This window comes from Zingiber officinale, chromosome 1B (genome assembly GCF_018446385.1).
Source record: "Zingiber officinale cultivar Zhangliang chromosome 1B, Zo_v1.1, whole genome shotgun sequence".
Classification (NCBI taxonomy): Eukaryota; Viridiplantae; Streptophyta; class Magnoliopsida; order Zingiberales; family Zingiberaceae; genus Zingiber; species Zingiber officinale.
The window spans coordinates 147,976,814-147,994,960 of NC_055986.1; the positions used below are offsets into that span (position 1 = coordinate 147,976,814).

Genomic DNA, 18,147 nt, shown 5'->3' on the forward strand with positions numbered 1-18,147 from the left:
AAAGTGTAAATGGGGTGGTGAGTCCGAGTGACTCAACAGATAATAAATATGATAATACATGGTTAATATAAAATATGGAGATCAAAGTATACAGTCTCAGTAAGGAAATAAAAGCATGATCATATATGGCAGAATAAATGCGCATAATCATAACTGACATAATGAATGCACGTATCTAATATGGATCTAACACACATGGTATAGTGATCAGTATACTCACTAGGGATCAGCAGCAGATCTACTCATAACACCTGAGCAATATAAATCATAGCATATACATATATAATAAATAAACATGTATGAAACATGATAATCATATGCAACAATCATAGCTCAATCAAATGCAACATATCACAAGCATATGCAGATATATCTCCAAAAGATGCATTGCACATTATATGCATATGCACATGCATACGTCACTCCTACACTCCACTCCAGCTACCACGACATTTGTGTTGTCGAGCGAGTAGGACTGTGACAACTGCTCACGTCTCTATCTACCACTACATCAATGTGGTCGAGATGAGCATGATGTAAAGTAGCTATCTAGCTACATAACAACGAGAGGTCACTACCTGTACGACTCTAACTACGACTACTCAGAATAATCGAACGAACACAACAGGACAAGCTGAACCCAATTCCAGCTATCACTACCCTTGAGTGGCTAAATGAGCAACGAATATGACTGACAACTCTCTTAACTATAGAGGGAAACTTAATTGTCAGCATGTAAATAATGCAATGAGAAGCATGATGTAAATAATCATGATCTAGACACAAGCATCATCAATGCAACAACATAATCAACATAAGTACCTCTGGTACATGATTCATCTATCACATAAATCTATAGGTATGGATAGATCTAATAGGTGTCCACTAAACAATATGCTTAGTAAGTAACAACACTTATAGTACACACCAGACATGTGTACACACTGTTGGATCGCAGCGGCCGGCTAGAAGGGGGGTTGAATAACCTGAAAATAAAAAATAAACTCTTCTCAAACTCTAAAACTAACACTTGCATAAATTAGCTAAACAGAAAGTAAATCAGAAAAGACGATGCACCATATTTGACTTGGTTATAACTGGGGAGGTTGTTAATCCAAGGAAAATGATCGTACTAAAAATTCCTTCAGGCGGAGAAATCTCTTACAACGATGAAGCGCAGAAAATAGAAGCTTAACTACAAAGAAAGCGTACAAGTGTAGAAAGAATGAATTGCTTGAGTCGTTGAAAAGTTTCTGGACCAACACTGTATTTATAACCTTGGTTGGGGCGCCCCGAAGGGATTCCGGGTGCCTTGAGGGGGATAAAACTTTATACCCAACGTTCAGATTGTGTTTGACGCGATCTGGTCAAAAAGTCAACTTCGGGCGCCCGAAAGGGTTCCGGGCGCCCAGGAGGGAAAAGTCAACCCCGTTGACTTTTTCCAACCCGGGTCTTCTGCTCCGGCTCTGTTTGCCTCAGACCGAGTCTTCCACTCGCTTGGGTGATCTCTGCCATCCAGAATAGGGCTCACCCGAACCCAACTTCCAGTCTTCTCGAGCAGGCTTCCGCTCCGGCTTCTCGTCCCTCGGAATCGCCGCGTGCTTCCTTCTCGTTTGCCAGCGTACTCATCCGCAGTCTTCGTCTCTCGGTCGCACCCTGTGCCGACCTTCTTGCTAGCTACGTCTCTTGCTCCTCGAGCAGTCTTCCGCTCTGACTTCTCGTCCCTTGAAACCACCGCACGCTTCCTTCTCGTCCGCCGGTATACTCTTCCGCAGCGCCTCGTCCCTCGAACGCACCGCGTGCCGTCCTTCTCGCTAGCTACGTCTTCCGCTCGACTACTTGTGCTCCTAAGCTCCTGCACACTTAGACACAAGGTTAAAAATACACAGGACCTAACTTAACTTGTTGTTCACACCAAAACAACCTTGGGGTTCCAACAATCTCCCCCTTTTTGATGTGAGCAACCCAAGTTAAGTTAGGGTAAATAGACATAAAAATAAACTAACTAATTTTGCAATAAATGCAAAAAGATAGAAAATTTAAATTTTGGTCTACCCCCTAGACTTATACTTTTCCTTCTCCCCCTTTGATCACATAAAAAATGGGGTTCCAAAAAAAAATCTAAGGATTAAAAAAATTTCTAACTTTCTTAACAAAAATTCTAAGTTGAATAACTTCTAAGTTAGAGAATTTCTTAAGCAATAATTTTCAGCAAAAATTATTCTAAGTTAAACAATTTCTAAGTAAAGCTTTTGTTAAGACGATTTTAAACGAAAAAAATTTAAGAAAAATTTTAACTTAGGCAGAAATATTTTCTGAGAATTTTTCTAAGTAAAAATTTTATGAAAGAAATTTTTTCTCAACATAAGAATATTTCTGAAAAATATTTAAAAAAAAAACTTTTTAAAGCATTATTAAGTTTCCACCTTAATGCTTTTATCAGAAAGTTAATTAAACATTTTATTTCAATATTTTGGCTTCCAAGTCGTGGCGAGGCACTATGCCTTCATGGTTATTGGAGCAACAACCACTTCCTTAGACAAAGTCTCATAAAGAAATTTTAATGACTAACTTTCTTACTAAAAATGCTAAGTCTAAGTTTTTAATTTAGATTAAATTCTCTAATATTATGATATTTAAATTTTCATTTTAGTTTATCATAATTTCTCAAATCACAGTTTTTCAAATTTGAAGCAAAAAATATTGAGCATGCAGAAAATTATATCATTTCCTTTATCATGTTATTTTCTATTGTTAGTTTGTCGAAATTCTTTGATCGACAAGTTGTTGCATGAATTTCCTTCAACCCACTATTCTTTAATAATTTTTTGGATTTTAATTCGCAAAATCCTTTCGATAAAATAATTTTTGATTTGCAAGAATCTTTTGATAATATATTTCCTAATTCGAAAAAGTCTTTCGATAATTTATTGATCGAATTAAGCAGAAGACCATATCTGACTTACCTTGTCGGCTGTTGATTCTCCCCCTGTTGGGCTGCTTTCTCCCGACGTTGCTCCCCTTTCATTGATGCTCTCGATGCTTTTTGAGGAAGAACGGATTGCATCTTCTGGTAGATATTCGGCGGTGAGTGCTGCTGTTCCGACAATTTCCTTTGCCTCGAATTCTTCCGACGGTGGTTCGGTGTCCATCAAGGAGTTGGATTCGACTTCAAGTGGTTCTTTGTAGAGCTTCAAGAACTTTTCCCAAAGTTCTTTTGTGCTTTTGTATTTTCCGACTCTGTCGAGATTCTGGGCAGGTAATACGCTCAAAAGGCAAGACTCAGCCTTACCGTTTGTTATGAATTCATCACGCTGCTCGTCAGTCCATTGATGCTCCTCAAGTTCTTCTCCTTCTTTGCTTTTGGGCATATCAAAACCATAGGTCATTATTAATAACAAATTAAAATCGGTTTTAAAATAAGCCTCCATCCGTCGCTTCCAAAAAGCGAACTCCCCCTCGAACGTTGATGGGTAGATGTTCATTCCAGCCATCTCATTGCTTCAGTCGGCGGTTAGTCATCCTGAGGCGTACTCGACTCTGATACCACTTGTTGGATCGCGGCGGCCGGCTAGAAGGGGGGTTGAATAGTCTGAAAATAAAAAAACAAACCTTTCTCGAACTCTTAAACTAACACTTACATAAATTAGCTAAACAGAAAGTAAATCAGAAAAGACAAGGCACCACATTTGACTCCGTTATAACCGGGGAGGTTGTTAATCCAAGGAAAATGATCGTACTAAAACTCCTTCAGGCGGAGAAGCCTCTTACAACGATGAAGCACAGAAAATAGAAGCTTAACTACAGAGAAAGCGTATAAGTGTAGAAAGAATGAATTGCTTGAGTTGTTGAAAAGCTTCTGGACCAAGGCTGTATTTATAGCCCTGGTCGGAGCGCCCCAAAGGGATTCCGAGCGCCCTAAGGGGATAAAACTTTATTCCCAACGTTCAGATCGCGTTTGACACGATCTGGTAAAAAAATCAACTCTGGGCGCTTGGAAGGGTTCTGGGCGCCCCGGACTGTTTCGGGCGCCTCGGACAATTCCGGGCACCCCAGAGGGAAAAGCCAACCCTGTTGACTTTTTCCAGTCTAGGTCTATTGCTCCGGCTCCGTTTTCCTCAGACCAAGTCTTCCGCTCGTTTGGGTGATCTCTGCCATCCGGAATAGGGCTCACCTGAACACAACTTCTGATCTTCTCGAGTAGGCTTTCGCTCTGGCTTCTCATCCCTCAGAATCGCCGCGTGCTTCCTTCTCATCCTCCAGCGTACTCATTCGCAGTCTTCGTCCCTCGGTCGCACCTCGTGTCGACCTTCTCGCTAGCAGCGTTTCTTGCTTCTCGAGCAATCTTCCACTCCGGCTTCTCGTCCCTCGGAACCACCGCACGCTTCCTTCTCATCCGTCGGTGTACTCTTCCGCAGTGCCTCGTCCCTCGGACGTACCATGTGTCGTTCTTCTCGCTAGCTGCGTCTTCCACTCGACTACCTGTGCTCCTAAGCTCCTGCACACTTAGACACAAGGTAAAAACACTACACAGGACCTAACTTAACTTGTTGTTCACACCAAAACAACCTTGGGGTTCCAACACACACTACAACATAAGTATAATCAACACGATTCCTCCAATAGTGTACACCAAATACATGTGCACACAACATATATATAATCAATATGATTTCTTCAATAGTATGCACCAGACACGTGTGCACACACAACATAGATATAATCAGCATGATTTCTCCAATAGTACACACTAAACATGTGTGCGTACACAACATGCAAATGGACAATCAACATGGTATCTCCTATAACACATACCATACATGTGTATATTCTATATCATATGCATAATCAGCATATTAACTCCTATAGTACACCCCATACATGTGTATACACAACATGCAAATGATCAATCAACATAGTATCTCCTATTATGCATACTCTACAGAGTATAGATATCCAAAACTAACACTGTATAAGAAATAACTAGATGATCTCTAAGATCAAGCACGCAAGTATCAAACATGAATAAATACGAATAGATTTAAGGTAAAGCAACCTAATCTATCAATTAAAAATTATGCGCTAAATTCAATAAACTATAGAGACTAAGGAAGAAATACCCGCCTTCAATATAGGAAATCCAAATCATCCTCAAATCCGACTCTCAGTCTCGAGTTTGAATCCTATAAGTAGAAATACAGAAAAACTATATAAGTATCCATTACTGATACTAAAACTCCAAAACTAGTTTTATACCTCATTCTCTTTTAATATTAGATGTCCAGTCTTATTAATGGACTATTAATCCTTTAATTAACCATTGCTTTAATCATTCTATTTATAAATCTAATAAATCTAAAATTAACCCATTGTATTCACTTCTTATTACTCCATCAAACCAAATAGGAAATGAGACTTCATTTTACATAAGGCATGGAGTAAACTCACAACGGAGCTTTACCAAATCAACCCTAACAACAATTAATCATCCTCATCCACCAAATCAACCTCCAATACCTAAATTAACGTCATAGGTACAGATCTAATACCTCCTTTAGTTTTACTCGGTTAACAAAACTAAAATATAACAAATAAGATTCTTACTTCATCGACCCAACCATCATCAATGGAAATAATTAACCAACAATCAATCCAAATCATAAACTCAGATTCATCATAAATTGAATATCGAATGAAACTCCTAAGAAATAAATCCATCTGTGACCAATTACCAACTCTTCTTACCCTAAACATCACGTTAACTTCTAATCCCAATTCCAAATTCTGTTTGGTAACATGATTGGTAAATTAATATGCACAACACTTAGGTAAACCTAATTAGTGGCTCATTGTTCTCAACTAATGCAATGAAATTTGATACCCAAGGCAGCAACAATTGGGTTCAACACAAAAAGGTAGCAGCTACAGAAATTGTAGTGACCGGCGTAACTAATGAGGGTGACGGTTCTTCGACGATCGTAAAGGCTCTAGATCGAAACAAAGTAGATGGTGTCCTTTGGAAAAACAACGGTGAGCTGGGTTGGCTATTCGCAAAGGAACAGCTAGTTGGTGACTATGTGAGGCGTCATGTGTTGGCGCAGCGGGGCCGGCAATAGGAGATGAATTGCTTGTAAAATGAAATACCTTTCTCGATCATTCAATTCAAATTAGTAGCGATAGTATAATTATAAAAATTAAATTAAACAACTATAAAATGAAAGAAAGGACACAAGATTTACTTGGTTACAACCTAGGTGGCTGTTAATCCAAGGCAAATGAAAAGCTCTTAAAAGTCTCATTCGATGAAGGTGGAGAAGCCTTTTACACCCGTTGAATGCTTGCTAGGAAATAAATACAAGAGTTGATCCTTAATTCCTAGGATAAGGGATCTTTTTATAGCCCCTGAAAAATCTTATCCGGGGTTGGAAGGCGTCTCCAATAAGCTGGAAGGCGCCTCCAGCAAGGCAATAAAGGATAAAAGCCAAGATATCATTTATTGAGTCTATTCCTTTAAGTCATGATAAAAAATATGCTAGGAATAATTTATATCATTTTAATGCTATTTATCATGAAAATAGGAAGCATGATAGAATTAAGAAAAATTATGTAGTTTATCATACTAAAACCACTTAGCCTAAGACTAGAAAGATAGATAACAAATTAGGCAATAACTCTAAAGATTTTAGATATATGTCTAAGAAAAGGAAATCTCAAGGCCTTAAGGAAAAATCTAAGGTTGAGGAGTTATGGAGAGAAAATCAAGTCTTGAGGTCAAGACTTAACAAATTAGAAAGGACCCTTAGAAAAATTATACATGAAAAACTAGAGTCCAAGAATAATAGCCTAAGGATAATTAGACAAGAATCATTCGATGGTAGGAGGAGTTTAGGATACAAACCTTAAACCAAGAAGGATGTTTCTTCTTACCATAGGGTTCCATATAGTTATGGAACCAACCCTAAGTCTAGGGGTCAAGTCAAAAATACAAGGAAAGTTATCCCTAGAAGTACTTTTGCCAAGACCAATGTGACTAAGACTTCTAAAAAGTCAAAGAAAGTCACCAAGAATGTCATAAGGGAAGTTATCCCTAGAGTTGACATAGAAAAAGTGACCAAAGCTTCTAAGAAGCCTAAAAAGGTCATTAGGAAGCTATCTAGGGAAGTCATCCCTAGTGAACACCTAGAGCATCCAAGGAGCACCAATAAACTTTGAATTTTGAGGAGCATATTCTCTACACCCTAGATGGGTTTAGAGAGTATCAACTCTAAATGGGTAGGGTGGTTAACCCAACCTTGATAAAGTTGACATTTGGAGGCATTTTCAAGGTTTTTTTTAACCTTTGAAAATGTAAAGGATTAATTGATTACTCTTTGAAAGAGTAAAAGTGTCAAAATTTGAGGAATTACACTTAATTTAAATTGGCACAACTTATCAAGAGTAAAAGAAATGTCAAGTTGGGTTTTGACATTTTCTTAGGAAGATATGGGCAAATCTAGGATCAATTTGAGTTTAGTTAAGGATTTAAGATACTTAGATAGATTATCTAGATATATTTTATTTATGCTAATTGTCATGATTGTTTGTCCATCATATGCCATGACATCATAAATTTTCATTCATGCTTATTATGAAAAACACAACAAAAATACCATGTCATGTCATGCATATATCATGTACTATAATATGTTTTCTTTTAAAAATTACTTATTTTGATGTATGCCATAAAATCATCATGCATTATTTTAATTCCCTTGTAATTAAGGACAATGACATTTACTAACAAGTGACATCGTAGGTGGATGTTCATGCCTAAAATGCCTAGATAGATATGCATAATCCCTAGTTTAGGAAAAAACCAAAATCTACATCTCACAAAAATTATAAGGTGACTTGTATGCGTTTTAGTGAACATTAGATACAAGTGAGATGTTGAGATGATGAACAAGACTCGATATGTTGATTTAGTGCATCTATTTGAGTTTTAATTTCATCAAAACACATAGTTATGTGTACTCCAATCATTGGAAAAGCTAATGTGCAAGTCATGTGCATTGAGCCCAAAGAACATGGTTGAAATTTGGTTTTGAAAATAATTTTAAATATACTTTGGAAAACCTTGGTGAAGGCTTGTTAGTAATTAGCCCTAAGAGCCAATCATGAGATGATTAGGCTTTTTGGATTAATCATTGAGTTAGACTCGAATGAACTCACTCATTGGATTAAGTATAATCCGAATTAGACTCATTGAGTTAGACTCAAATAGATATAATTGTTGGATTGAGTTGAATTGCATGGAAATCAATGGGTTAGACTCATTGGGTGAACTTGAGTTCACCAAAGAAGTTGAATGGTCAAAATTCAACCATTGGATTGAATGTTGATTTTGAGCCATTGGATTGGAAAATGAAAGGGTGGAGACTCTTGGTATTCCATGGGATGGCTATAAATATCATTTGGATGATATTTTTCATAAGATTTTCATCACTAGAGAAGGTGAAAGGTCTCTTTGCTTCTTCTTCTTCCTCCTTTCCGTGCTTGGCCAAACACACCCTTGAAGGTTGCTAGCTCAACCTTGTGTGTTCTTCTCCATCTTGTTGAGTTTGTGAGACAAACGAAAGCAAGGCTTGTTCGTGTGGATACTGTAGAGGCGTGAACGCTTGATCGTGCTGTGATCCGAGCTGTCGGGAGATCGTGAGCACACTTCAAAGGTATAACTATATCATGTCTTTAGATCTAACTTAGTATAAGATTATGCTTCCCTTCGCATGGATCTTCTGAAGGAAATAGATTTTTCTACTGCGCATTTGCGTGTTTAGCAATCTATTCCCTTACAAGGCTATCTTTGATAGTAATCATCATTGAAAAGTTAGACACAAAACTTGGAAGAAACATTGAGATTTTTGCAAGTTTTCAAGTTTGTGTCAATCTTTAAAAATAAGACGTATTTTCTTAGAAAACTATATTTCCATGATAGTCTATACCCTAAATAATGTATACAAGAATTTTCATGATTTTCATAATTTTATGGAATTTTTAGGCCATTTCTGAATTTTGTTAAAATTAGATTTCAGGAAATCAGAGTTCTAATCGATCAACCGATCGATTAATGGAGTGTCTCAATCGATCGGGCGATTGATAGAGATGAGTTTTCTCATGAGCAAAAGCTCACAGAATCGATCCACCAATCGATTCAACAACTGCTGAATAGATCGGTCGATCAATTCAAGCATTTTTTTCGTGGATAGAAGCTCGCGGAATCGATCGCTGGATCGATTGAAATGGTGTCGATCTATTGAATCCAATTGATTGAGTCTCAACCTCAATTGATTGAGAAGGCTAATTTTGGTTGGGAAAGTTTGATTTTAGTACTTTAAGTCATTTTCAGTCTCTTTAACCACTCCTAACCCCTTGGAATATATTTACATACATATAAGGGTAGTTTTCATGATGAAAATAAGGAGAAATGGTTAAGGAACATTAGATTGAAGTTTAGGATGAGGTTGGTTTCAATATTGAATCTTTTAAATCTCAAAACTTTAAGTTTTGGATTTCCTAAAGATTTAGGGATTCCAAGTCAATGTTGGTGCAATGACAGAAGTTTGGAGCATGTCTTTAGGGGGAGACACTATTTAAGGACATGAAAATTATTTTTTTTCAAACACCATGGAAGGTGGTTAACCTTCGTTAGAGTAAATGCTCAAGGGTGAGAATTAGATATAATGAAGGGTATGAGACCTTCATTGTTGGAATGATGAATGTTCTAGGATGAGCATTGTGAAGTGGTTAATGCTCAAGGGTGAGCATTGAAAACAATGAAGGGTATGAGACCTTTATTGTGGTGTTGTGAACAACGAGTGAAGTTGTAAACAATATGTGAGTAACTCTTCAGGAGGAGAGTTTTTTATGTATGCTAAAGGGGGAGAATGTAGGGTTTAAATTAGGCCTTCATTACCTAAAGAAGGAGTTTGCCCTCTAGGAAACCCTCATTCATGATTTGGCATGAAGAAGAAGTTGAGGCTATGAGATTAGCCTAACTTAAACGTATTATCAAACATAAAAAATGGGGAGATTGTTGGTGCAATATCCCCTAGGTTAGGTTGACCAGATTGACTGAGCTTGAGTTGGCTCAAGCTTGAGTCTTGATGTGTGAGTTTCGATGTTTGACAATATATGGAGATTGCAGATGCAGTCATCTGATTGGAGAGATTGTTGGTACAATTCTCCTCTGGTCAAGGTTTGACCAGTTTGATGTGATGAAGAGTCAAGTAGGTCAAGGTTGACCGGATACTTGACTGGGAAAGTCCTAACTGGAGGTTAGGCAGTTTGGAAAGTCCCGGTGAGTGAAGCCAGGCAGATGAAAGTCTTGGTGAGTGAAGCTAGGTGAAAGTTTTGGTGAGTGAAGCCAGCCAGATGAAAGCCCCAGTGAGTGAAGCTAGACAGATGGAAAATCCCGGTGAGTGAAGCCAGATGAAAGCCCTAGTGAGTGAAGCTAGGCAGATGGAAAGTCCTGGTGAGTGAAGGCAGATGAAAGTCCTAGTGAGTGAAGCTAGGCAGATGGAAAATCCTGGTGAGTGAAGCCAGGCAGGTGGAAAGACCTAGTGAGTGAAGTCAGACATGTGGAAATCCAAGTTGGTCAAGGTTGATCGGACACCTGGTGCTGGGGAAGTCTAAGTATATCAAAGGAGTGACCGAATACTTAGTACAAGGAAATCCAAATGGGTCAAGGATGACCGGACATCTAATGGAAGGAAGTCCAAGTAAGTCATGGAGGACCGAACACTTGGCACAAGACTGTAAGTCCAAGTGGGTCAAGGTTGACCGGACACTTGGCACCAGGAGAAAAGTTCAAGTGGCTCAAAGGAATGGTCGGACACTTTGTGAAGAAGTCTCAGCAGGTCAAGGTTGACCGGATGTTAGGCATGAGAAGTTCCAACAGGTCACAGTTGACCGGATGTTAGATTTGGGGACTCTTGAGCTTGAGTTAAGTAAGTCAAGGGTGGTCAATCAATCAGCCGATCGATTGGACCGAAGCTCAATCAATCAGCCGATCGATTGGGAGAGTGCTGCGATAAACAACAACCCAATCGATCGATCAATCGATTGGGGGTGTTTATCGTGAGCACAGAAGCCTCCCCAATGGATCAACCAATCGATCGAGCAATCGATTGGGGATGAAAATCTCGCGCGACTCAATGCGAGGAATGCTGAATCGATCGATTCATGCCTTTTCCAGTAGAGCATAGAGGCACTCTAAATCGATCGACCGATCAATTCAAGCCTCCCCAATCGATTGGGATATGACCGTTGTGAAGGAAGTGTCGAGTTTAAAGCCGTGACGAGCCTTCTTCGTTCGCACCTCTCCACCTTCTCTTCTCACGATTCTCTCAGGTGATCTCGCCAGTTCTTGAAGCTTCTTGGAGCAAAGTATTGCTGCACTTCCAAGGTCAAAAGACGTTCCACACAAGAAGAAGAAGCTAGCTAAGGTTTTCATTTGTGTAAATCTTGTAAGAGATTCTTTGTATTCTTTTCTTCTTTTCTTCTTGTTGTATTGAGAGTTTGTACAAGGTTTCTCCACCTTCGGTAATTACCGAGAAAGAGTATTTTCCATAGTGGAGAGTGTGTCGTGTGTGGATCCTTGGATTAGTTATCTCTTCTTGATGTAGATACCAAGTAAATCCTTGTGTTAGTATTGTAAGTGTTGCTTCAAGTTCTATCCGCTACATATCATTATCACGAAGTAAGCCAACTTTCTCTTTAACTACAAATCGACCCTAACAAAGATAAGCTTGGAATTGTTGATCTAGGTGCCTGTATAGATTCAAGTGTCAGTGTTTGATTTTTATGCTCTTTATTTTTGGTTGCATTAACTTGCTAATTGTTGTGCTCTTTATTTTAGGTTGCATTAACTTGCTAATTGACCAGTTAAGTATTATCAAAAGTAAAGGATTATAGCCCTGAGTAACGATGCAATGGTTAGATATTTCAATGGATCCATTAAGGGATCTAAAATTTGAATCTCTTCTACCAGTGAGAGCTGAATCAAATGAGTTACTCAAATCGAACAAATAGGTCCATTCAAAGTTGTCAAATTGGTCGAGCCAATCAAACTAAGCAAATAGATCAAGTTAATCAAGTCAATTAAGATGGCCGGTTAGATAGCTAGCTTGAGTAAACTACCTAAACTAGGCATGTTAAATAAATGCTCTTATTGGTGCCTACTTATGCCCTTTCAAACTCTCACCACGGCACACGTCACAGTCCAAAATCATTACATTAGTTACCGTTTCTAAGATTTAATAATAATCAAAATGGAAAGAAACTTAATTTCAAGCCCCAAACCGTTTTAGAAAGATATAATATTATAATAATAATGTTCTGTTTTTTTCATCGGCATAACCAAAATGGAAAGACAAATGGTCTCTAATTCAAACTAAACTGTGAAATTAAAAGATCAAGTGAGATAGTAACAGTTGACCACTCATGTTTCCGTTACACAAATATCAGGAATTACAAGGCTGAGTAAGAAAGCAGTAATAATAATTGGAAGAAAATATCAATTTATAACTATTAATATAATTTACAAGGGACATGATTTATGACTAATTCATCGTCTCGATTTATAAATATTAATATATATATATATATATATCACCGTCCGACCGAGAGCGAGCATATATATCACCGTCCGACCGAGAGTGGTGCTCGTGGTCCTCAAGCACACGTAAACGGTGACATATCGGTGCCACGCGGCAACTCGACGCCAATACGTCACCGAGACGGGGCCATATATCCCCCGAGATAAAAAAAGCGGTGCGTAGCGCCCTCCCTTTGGGTTATATAAACCGTTTTCTTCCGGCCATATGCACCGTTTTCTTCTTGGTATATAAAGAAAGAGGAGATAATTAAACCGTTATATTTGTCCGCCCGCCCTTTATAATCCCCCCTCCGCCACGCCAGGCCACGCCAATCCCCCCTCCGCCTCTGGCCTCCGTTCCTTGTTTCTTGCTTCTTCATTTAGGGTGCACGTTAGGTTTCCGTCTTCTTCCGCCGTCGCTGTTCTAGGGCTACATATCCCTTGATTGTTTCAGAGTATCGGATACTGCTGGGGAGGAGGATTCCCGGCGGGGAAAGCAGAAAGCTGTTTGAGAGATCCCTTTGTTTAAGCCTCCTTCTGAAGGGCCGGCGTGGGTATTCTGTGGTGGTTTGACGGAGCGCTAGGGTTTCACTTCTCTATATCAGAACCCGCCTGCTTCGTTTGAGGGGGTGGCCGGGGCTCCGGCCTCGGCGGGTTTCAAAGCCCCCATTTCGAGATCGAAATCTGAAAATTAAGGTAGAGTTTTTTGTCTTTTGGTCTTGTGGCTGCGACGGCGAAGAAATGCCGGCTCTCGAGTGCGTAGACGCTGCAATTCCTCGTGCCTACGCCTTCGCGAGAGATGACGCTCTTCCCGCGCCGAGGGCATTCCTTGGCGGCGCTCCGACGACCAAAGGCTGCGATACCTCTGACGACTTCTCTTCGCCTTGGTCCACCGCCCATTCCGCGGCCCTTTATCAGATCGAGGCATGGGGCGCGCCTTACTTCAGCGTTAACTCTGACGGCGACATCGCCGTGCGGCCGCATGGTACTGCCACCCTTCCCCACCAGGAGATCGACCTGATGAAGGTGGTTAAGAAGGCATCTGCCTCCACAACTGCTGGTGGACTGGGCCTCCGCCTTCCGCTCCTCGTCCGCCTTCCAGATGTCCTGAAGCACCGGCTCGAGTCCCTCCACGGCGCCTTCGACTCCGCCATCCAATCTAACGGATACCTTGCGCACTACCAGGGCGTCTACCCGGTCAAATGCAACCAGGATCGCTATGTCGTGGAGGATATCGTTGAGTTTGGGACTCCATTTCATTACGGCCTTGAGGCCGGATCCAAGGCGGAGCTCCTCCTCGCCATGACTTGCCTCACTCGTGGTAGCCCGGACGCTTTTCTCATCTGCAATGGATACAAGGACGAGGAATACATTGCCCTCGCGCTCATCGCCCGTAGCATGGATCTCAACACCGTGATCGTCCTGGAGCAGGAGGAGGAATTGGACACGGTTGTCGAGATCAGCCGAAGGCTCGGTGTCAGACCCGTCGTCGGCCTCCGAGCCAAGCTACGCACCAAGCACTCTGGTCATTTTGGATCCACCTCCGGAGAAAAGGGCAAGTTCGGGCTGACCACCATGGAAATCCTCTCCGTGGCCCGAAAGCTGCGGCGCCTGGAGATGCTCGATTGCCTGCAACTTCTACACTTCCACATCGGCTCGCAGATCCCTTCCACCTCGCTGCTTGCCGATGGCGTCGGCGAGGCCGCCCAAATCTACTGCGAGCTCGCAAGGCTTGGGGCCGAGATGCGCGTCATTGACATCGGTGGTGGCCTCGGCATCGACTACGACGGCTCTCGCTCCGGCGATTCGGACATGTCCGTGAGTTATGACCTCGAGGAGTACGCCTGCGCCGTGGTGCGGGCCGTGATGTTGGCATGCGACCGCAAGAATGTGCGCCATCCAATCATTTGCAGCGAGAGCGGCCGCGCGCTGGTGTCCCATCATTCCGTGGTCATCTTCGAAGCAGTCTCATCCAGCGCCATCGGAGCCGGTACTTTGCCTTTCGCTGGTGCCGATGTCTCGTTCCTCGCGGAGGAGCTCTCGGACGGCGCGCGTGCCGATTACAGCAATCTGATAGCAGCCGCATTTCGCGGAGACTACAAATCCTGTGCAGTTTATGCAGATCAGTTGAAGCGGACATCCGTCGAACATTTCAAGGACGGGATTGTTGGTCTAGAACAATTGGCGGCGCTGGATGTCCTTAGCGATATCATCGCGAAGGCATTGGGCGAGGCTGATCCAGTGAAGACATACCATGTTAACTTGTCCATCTTCACCTCGATTCCAGATTTCTGGGGTATCGGGCAGGTCTTCCCCATCGTCCCAATCCATCATCTCGACCAGAGGCCGGGAGTGAAAGGCATTCTGTCCGACCTAACTTGCGATAGCGATGGGAAGGTGAACCAGTTCATCGGAGGGCAATCTACCCTTCCGCTACACGAACTCAGTGGCGGCGGCGGCGGATACTATTTGGGGATGTTCCTCGGAGGGGCTTATCAGGAGGCGCTCGGGGGTCTGCACAACCTGTTCGGGGGACCGAGCGTTGTGCGCGTGTCGCAGAGCGATGGGCCGCACTGCTTCGCGGTGATGCTGGCGGTGCCCGGCTCATCTTGCGCGGACGTCCTGCGAGCGATGCAGCATGAGCCCGACGTGATGTTCGAGGCGCTCAAGCACCGCGCAGCCGAGTGCGGGGTGGAGGGCGGCGACGCCATTATGCGCGTTCTCCATTCGATGCCGTACCTCATCTGCGGGGACGGTGGTGGCGTGGTCGCAGGGGACGCTACGAGCAGCGACTCGGACGGGTGCTGCGGCGTTGGTATGGAGGAGGAAGACGAGTACTGAGCTGCTGAAGGTGATTCTGCCGTTATGTTCTAGTCGTCGGAGTGTCGCGTTTCCGTCGACGTCGGTCCTTTATTCTGTTCAAATGTTGGTAGTGGGTAGTGAGGGTGCTGCGGCGGAGGTATGGAGGAGGAAGACGAGTACTGAGCTGCTGAAGGTGATTGTGCCGTGCAGTTCTAGTCGTCGGAGTGTTGCGTTTCTGTCGACGTCGGTCCTTTTATTATGTATGTTCAAATGTTGGTAGTGGGTAATGACGGTGTTAGATCCGCATCTACTTTTGGCGATGGGATCTGGCCGCTCACGTGAGTCGTCGGTCTAATCTCAGTTTGTTTGCAATTCAGTTGAGTTCCAATTTACTAGTTGTGGTCTTCTGCACTGGTGATCTTATTTAATAAGAATTTTCTTTGTATTTTATTGTATAGCGTTTTTATACTGGAGGGTGATATCTAATCCGTACTATTTCCGATGATCTCGGGAAATCTGTGACGGCTGAAAAATGATTTCTTTGTCCTCAAGTATTAATGTTCATCGCGTAATACAGATGGGCGTAATGCACATGATGAACGTATATTATCTTTAATGTAATTGTGAGGGATGGATTCTTAAAAATTAATAATTTAAGGTTTATATTATAATATATCTGACGTCTATCTACATGTAACATCCTTTATATTCATGGGGTCAACACTAACTCTCTATTTGGATGGAATAAAGGAAGAAGATTCATTAAAGGAAGGGGAAAGAAGGAGAAATAAAGTATTTAACTTTTCTTTGTTTGGGAGGGATGGAAGGTTCATTAACGTAACATGTATTATTTTGTTTGGGAGGAAAGGAAGGGGAATAAAGGTTAAATAGATAAAGTTCCAAAAATATCCTTATTTTTTAAATTAGAAAATTTTCATAATATTATATTTATTTTATAAATATAAATTAGATATTTTTAATAATAAAATTAATTTTTTATATTATCATTTAAATTAGCTATTTTTTTAATAAAAACTTAATTTTTTTATACTATTCATAATAAAATAATGAATTACCAACAATCAAGTAATCAAATAAGAAATAATGAAAATAATGATTTTAGAAATCTTAAATAAAAAAATTTGAAAGATAACGCTGATAACGAGAATTCCTATTCTTTAAAAACTTATTAAATTTTGATGAAAAAATTAAAAAATAATAGATATCCTCTTAAATTTTGACGACAAAAATAGTTTCTCCCTTCAATTCAGTTAGAAGATGTGTCGAATCCTCTCCTCTAATAATCTGGTAGCAAGCGAGCTGTGAAGAAGGCGAGGAAATTGAACTCCGACGACATAGTGAAATTAAAAATTGAAATATTTCTTAAACTATTAAAAACAGGGATAGAATTGAAATAAAAAATATTTTATTTTTCCTTCCCCTTCTTTACACCCCAATTCGGGGTGTAAGAAAATCTCTCTTTTCATGGGTAACGAAGTTTAAAGCTTACCCTTCCTTACCTTTCCTTCCCTTTCCTCACTCCTTCCCAAACGAGGTTCAAAATTTCCCTTTCCCTTACTTCCCCTTCCTTCCCCTTCCCTCACCTCCTCCCAAACAGACCATAAAGAGGCATTAATGTAGCAGATCTACATTAATGTTCGATTGGATATGGTCGGTGATCCTGTCTAGAAGCTGAGTCGAAAGGAGGCTGGCTAGGTTGTCCCTGGTGTTGACGAAAAGTCGCGGGGACGTCTGGTCGATCTGGCACCTACTAGAAGGGTTCCCACGAGCGGATGACGAGGGATGATGACTAGGATGATGAGACGAGGATTCTGCACACACTCAGACAAGCCGCCCTCACGCTAGAGACCAAGAACCAGGGAAAAAGTTCCCGGGTCAGGCCCTTCGACGCTCGAGTCAGGTACTTTTTCCCCAGAAGCACAGTGAAAGGACGAAAAGTGAAAGACGAGTGAGCGTACCTGCGTAAGGGACAAAACCTCCTTTTTTATATGGCAGTGAGTACTTATGGAATCTGACGGGTGTTAGGGAATGTCAGGTGTCAGGATTTGTCTGTCAGTGAATGACATGTGGCGTCCTCCCATAGGCCTGGGAAGGGATCAGCGGGAAATGAGCTCCAGACCGTTAGTATATTCTTTGACAGGCAGTGATTATTCTCTGACAGGTGGCTATAATTCCATGACTTGATTGTCGTATAGCGTTACTCGCCCCGGTCTGTTAACCCTGGCTTGATTCCTTGCACCTACAATTCTTGCCCTGTGGACACAGACCTGCGTTCCCGGGCACATTCTTTGGCTTGTGTGTCTCCTCGTAAATCCAGATCTGTGCATCTAATCCTACATTTACCTCTCGACAGATCCCGGTAAATCCAGACCTGCGCTTACTGCCTTGCCCTGTTCGTCTTGATTCGTGTCTCCTATTTTGCCTGTCTTATCCTGTGAGTTCCTGACCTGCAAACCTTAAGTCGCCTATCCTAACCTGCTCGTCCTGATCCGTATATCCCAACCTATACGTCTTGATCCGTGTTTCCTGTCTTATCCGTCTTGACCCATGTCTCCCGACCTGTACGTCCTGATCCGTGTTTCCTGACCTGTAAGCTTTAATCCGCGTGTCTCCTGACCTACACGTCCTAACCCGCATCTTATGTTCTGCATATCTCATCCTATAAATCCCGACCTGTAAGTCCTGACCTG

The 18,147-nt window shown here is 41.6% G+C and overlaps 1 protein-coding gene across 1 annotated transcript; it reads left to right on the top strand.

Annotated features, from left to right (window-relative positions):
• The first annotated feature begins 12,951 nt into the window (after positions 1-12,951).
• LOC121984571 (arginine decarboxylase-like) lies at positions 12,952-15,886 on the top strand. The gene has a single exon (XM_042537567.1). The coding sequence runs from the start codon at positions 13,376-13,378 to the stop codon at positions 15,473-15,475; it is 2,100 nt and encodes a 699-aa protein (XP_042393501.1). The 5' UTR covers positions 12,952-13,375; the 3' UTR covers positions 15,476-15,886.
• The last annotated feature ends 2,261 nt before the right edge of the window (positions 15,887-18,147 follow it).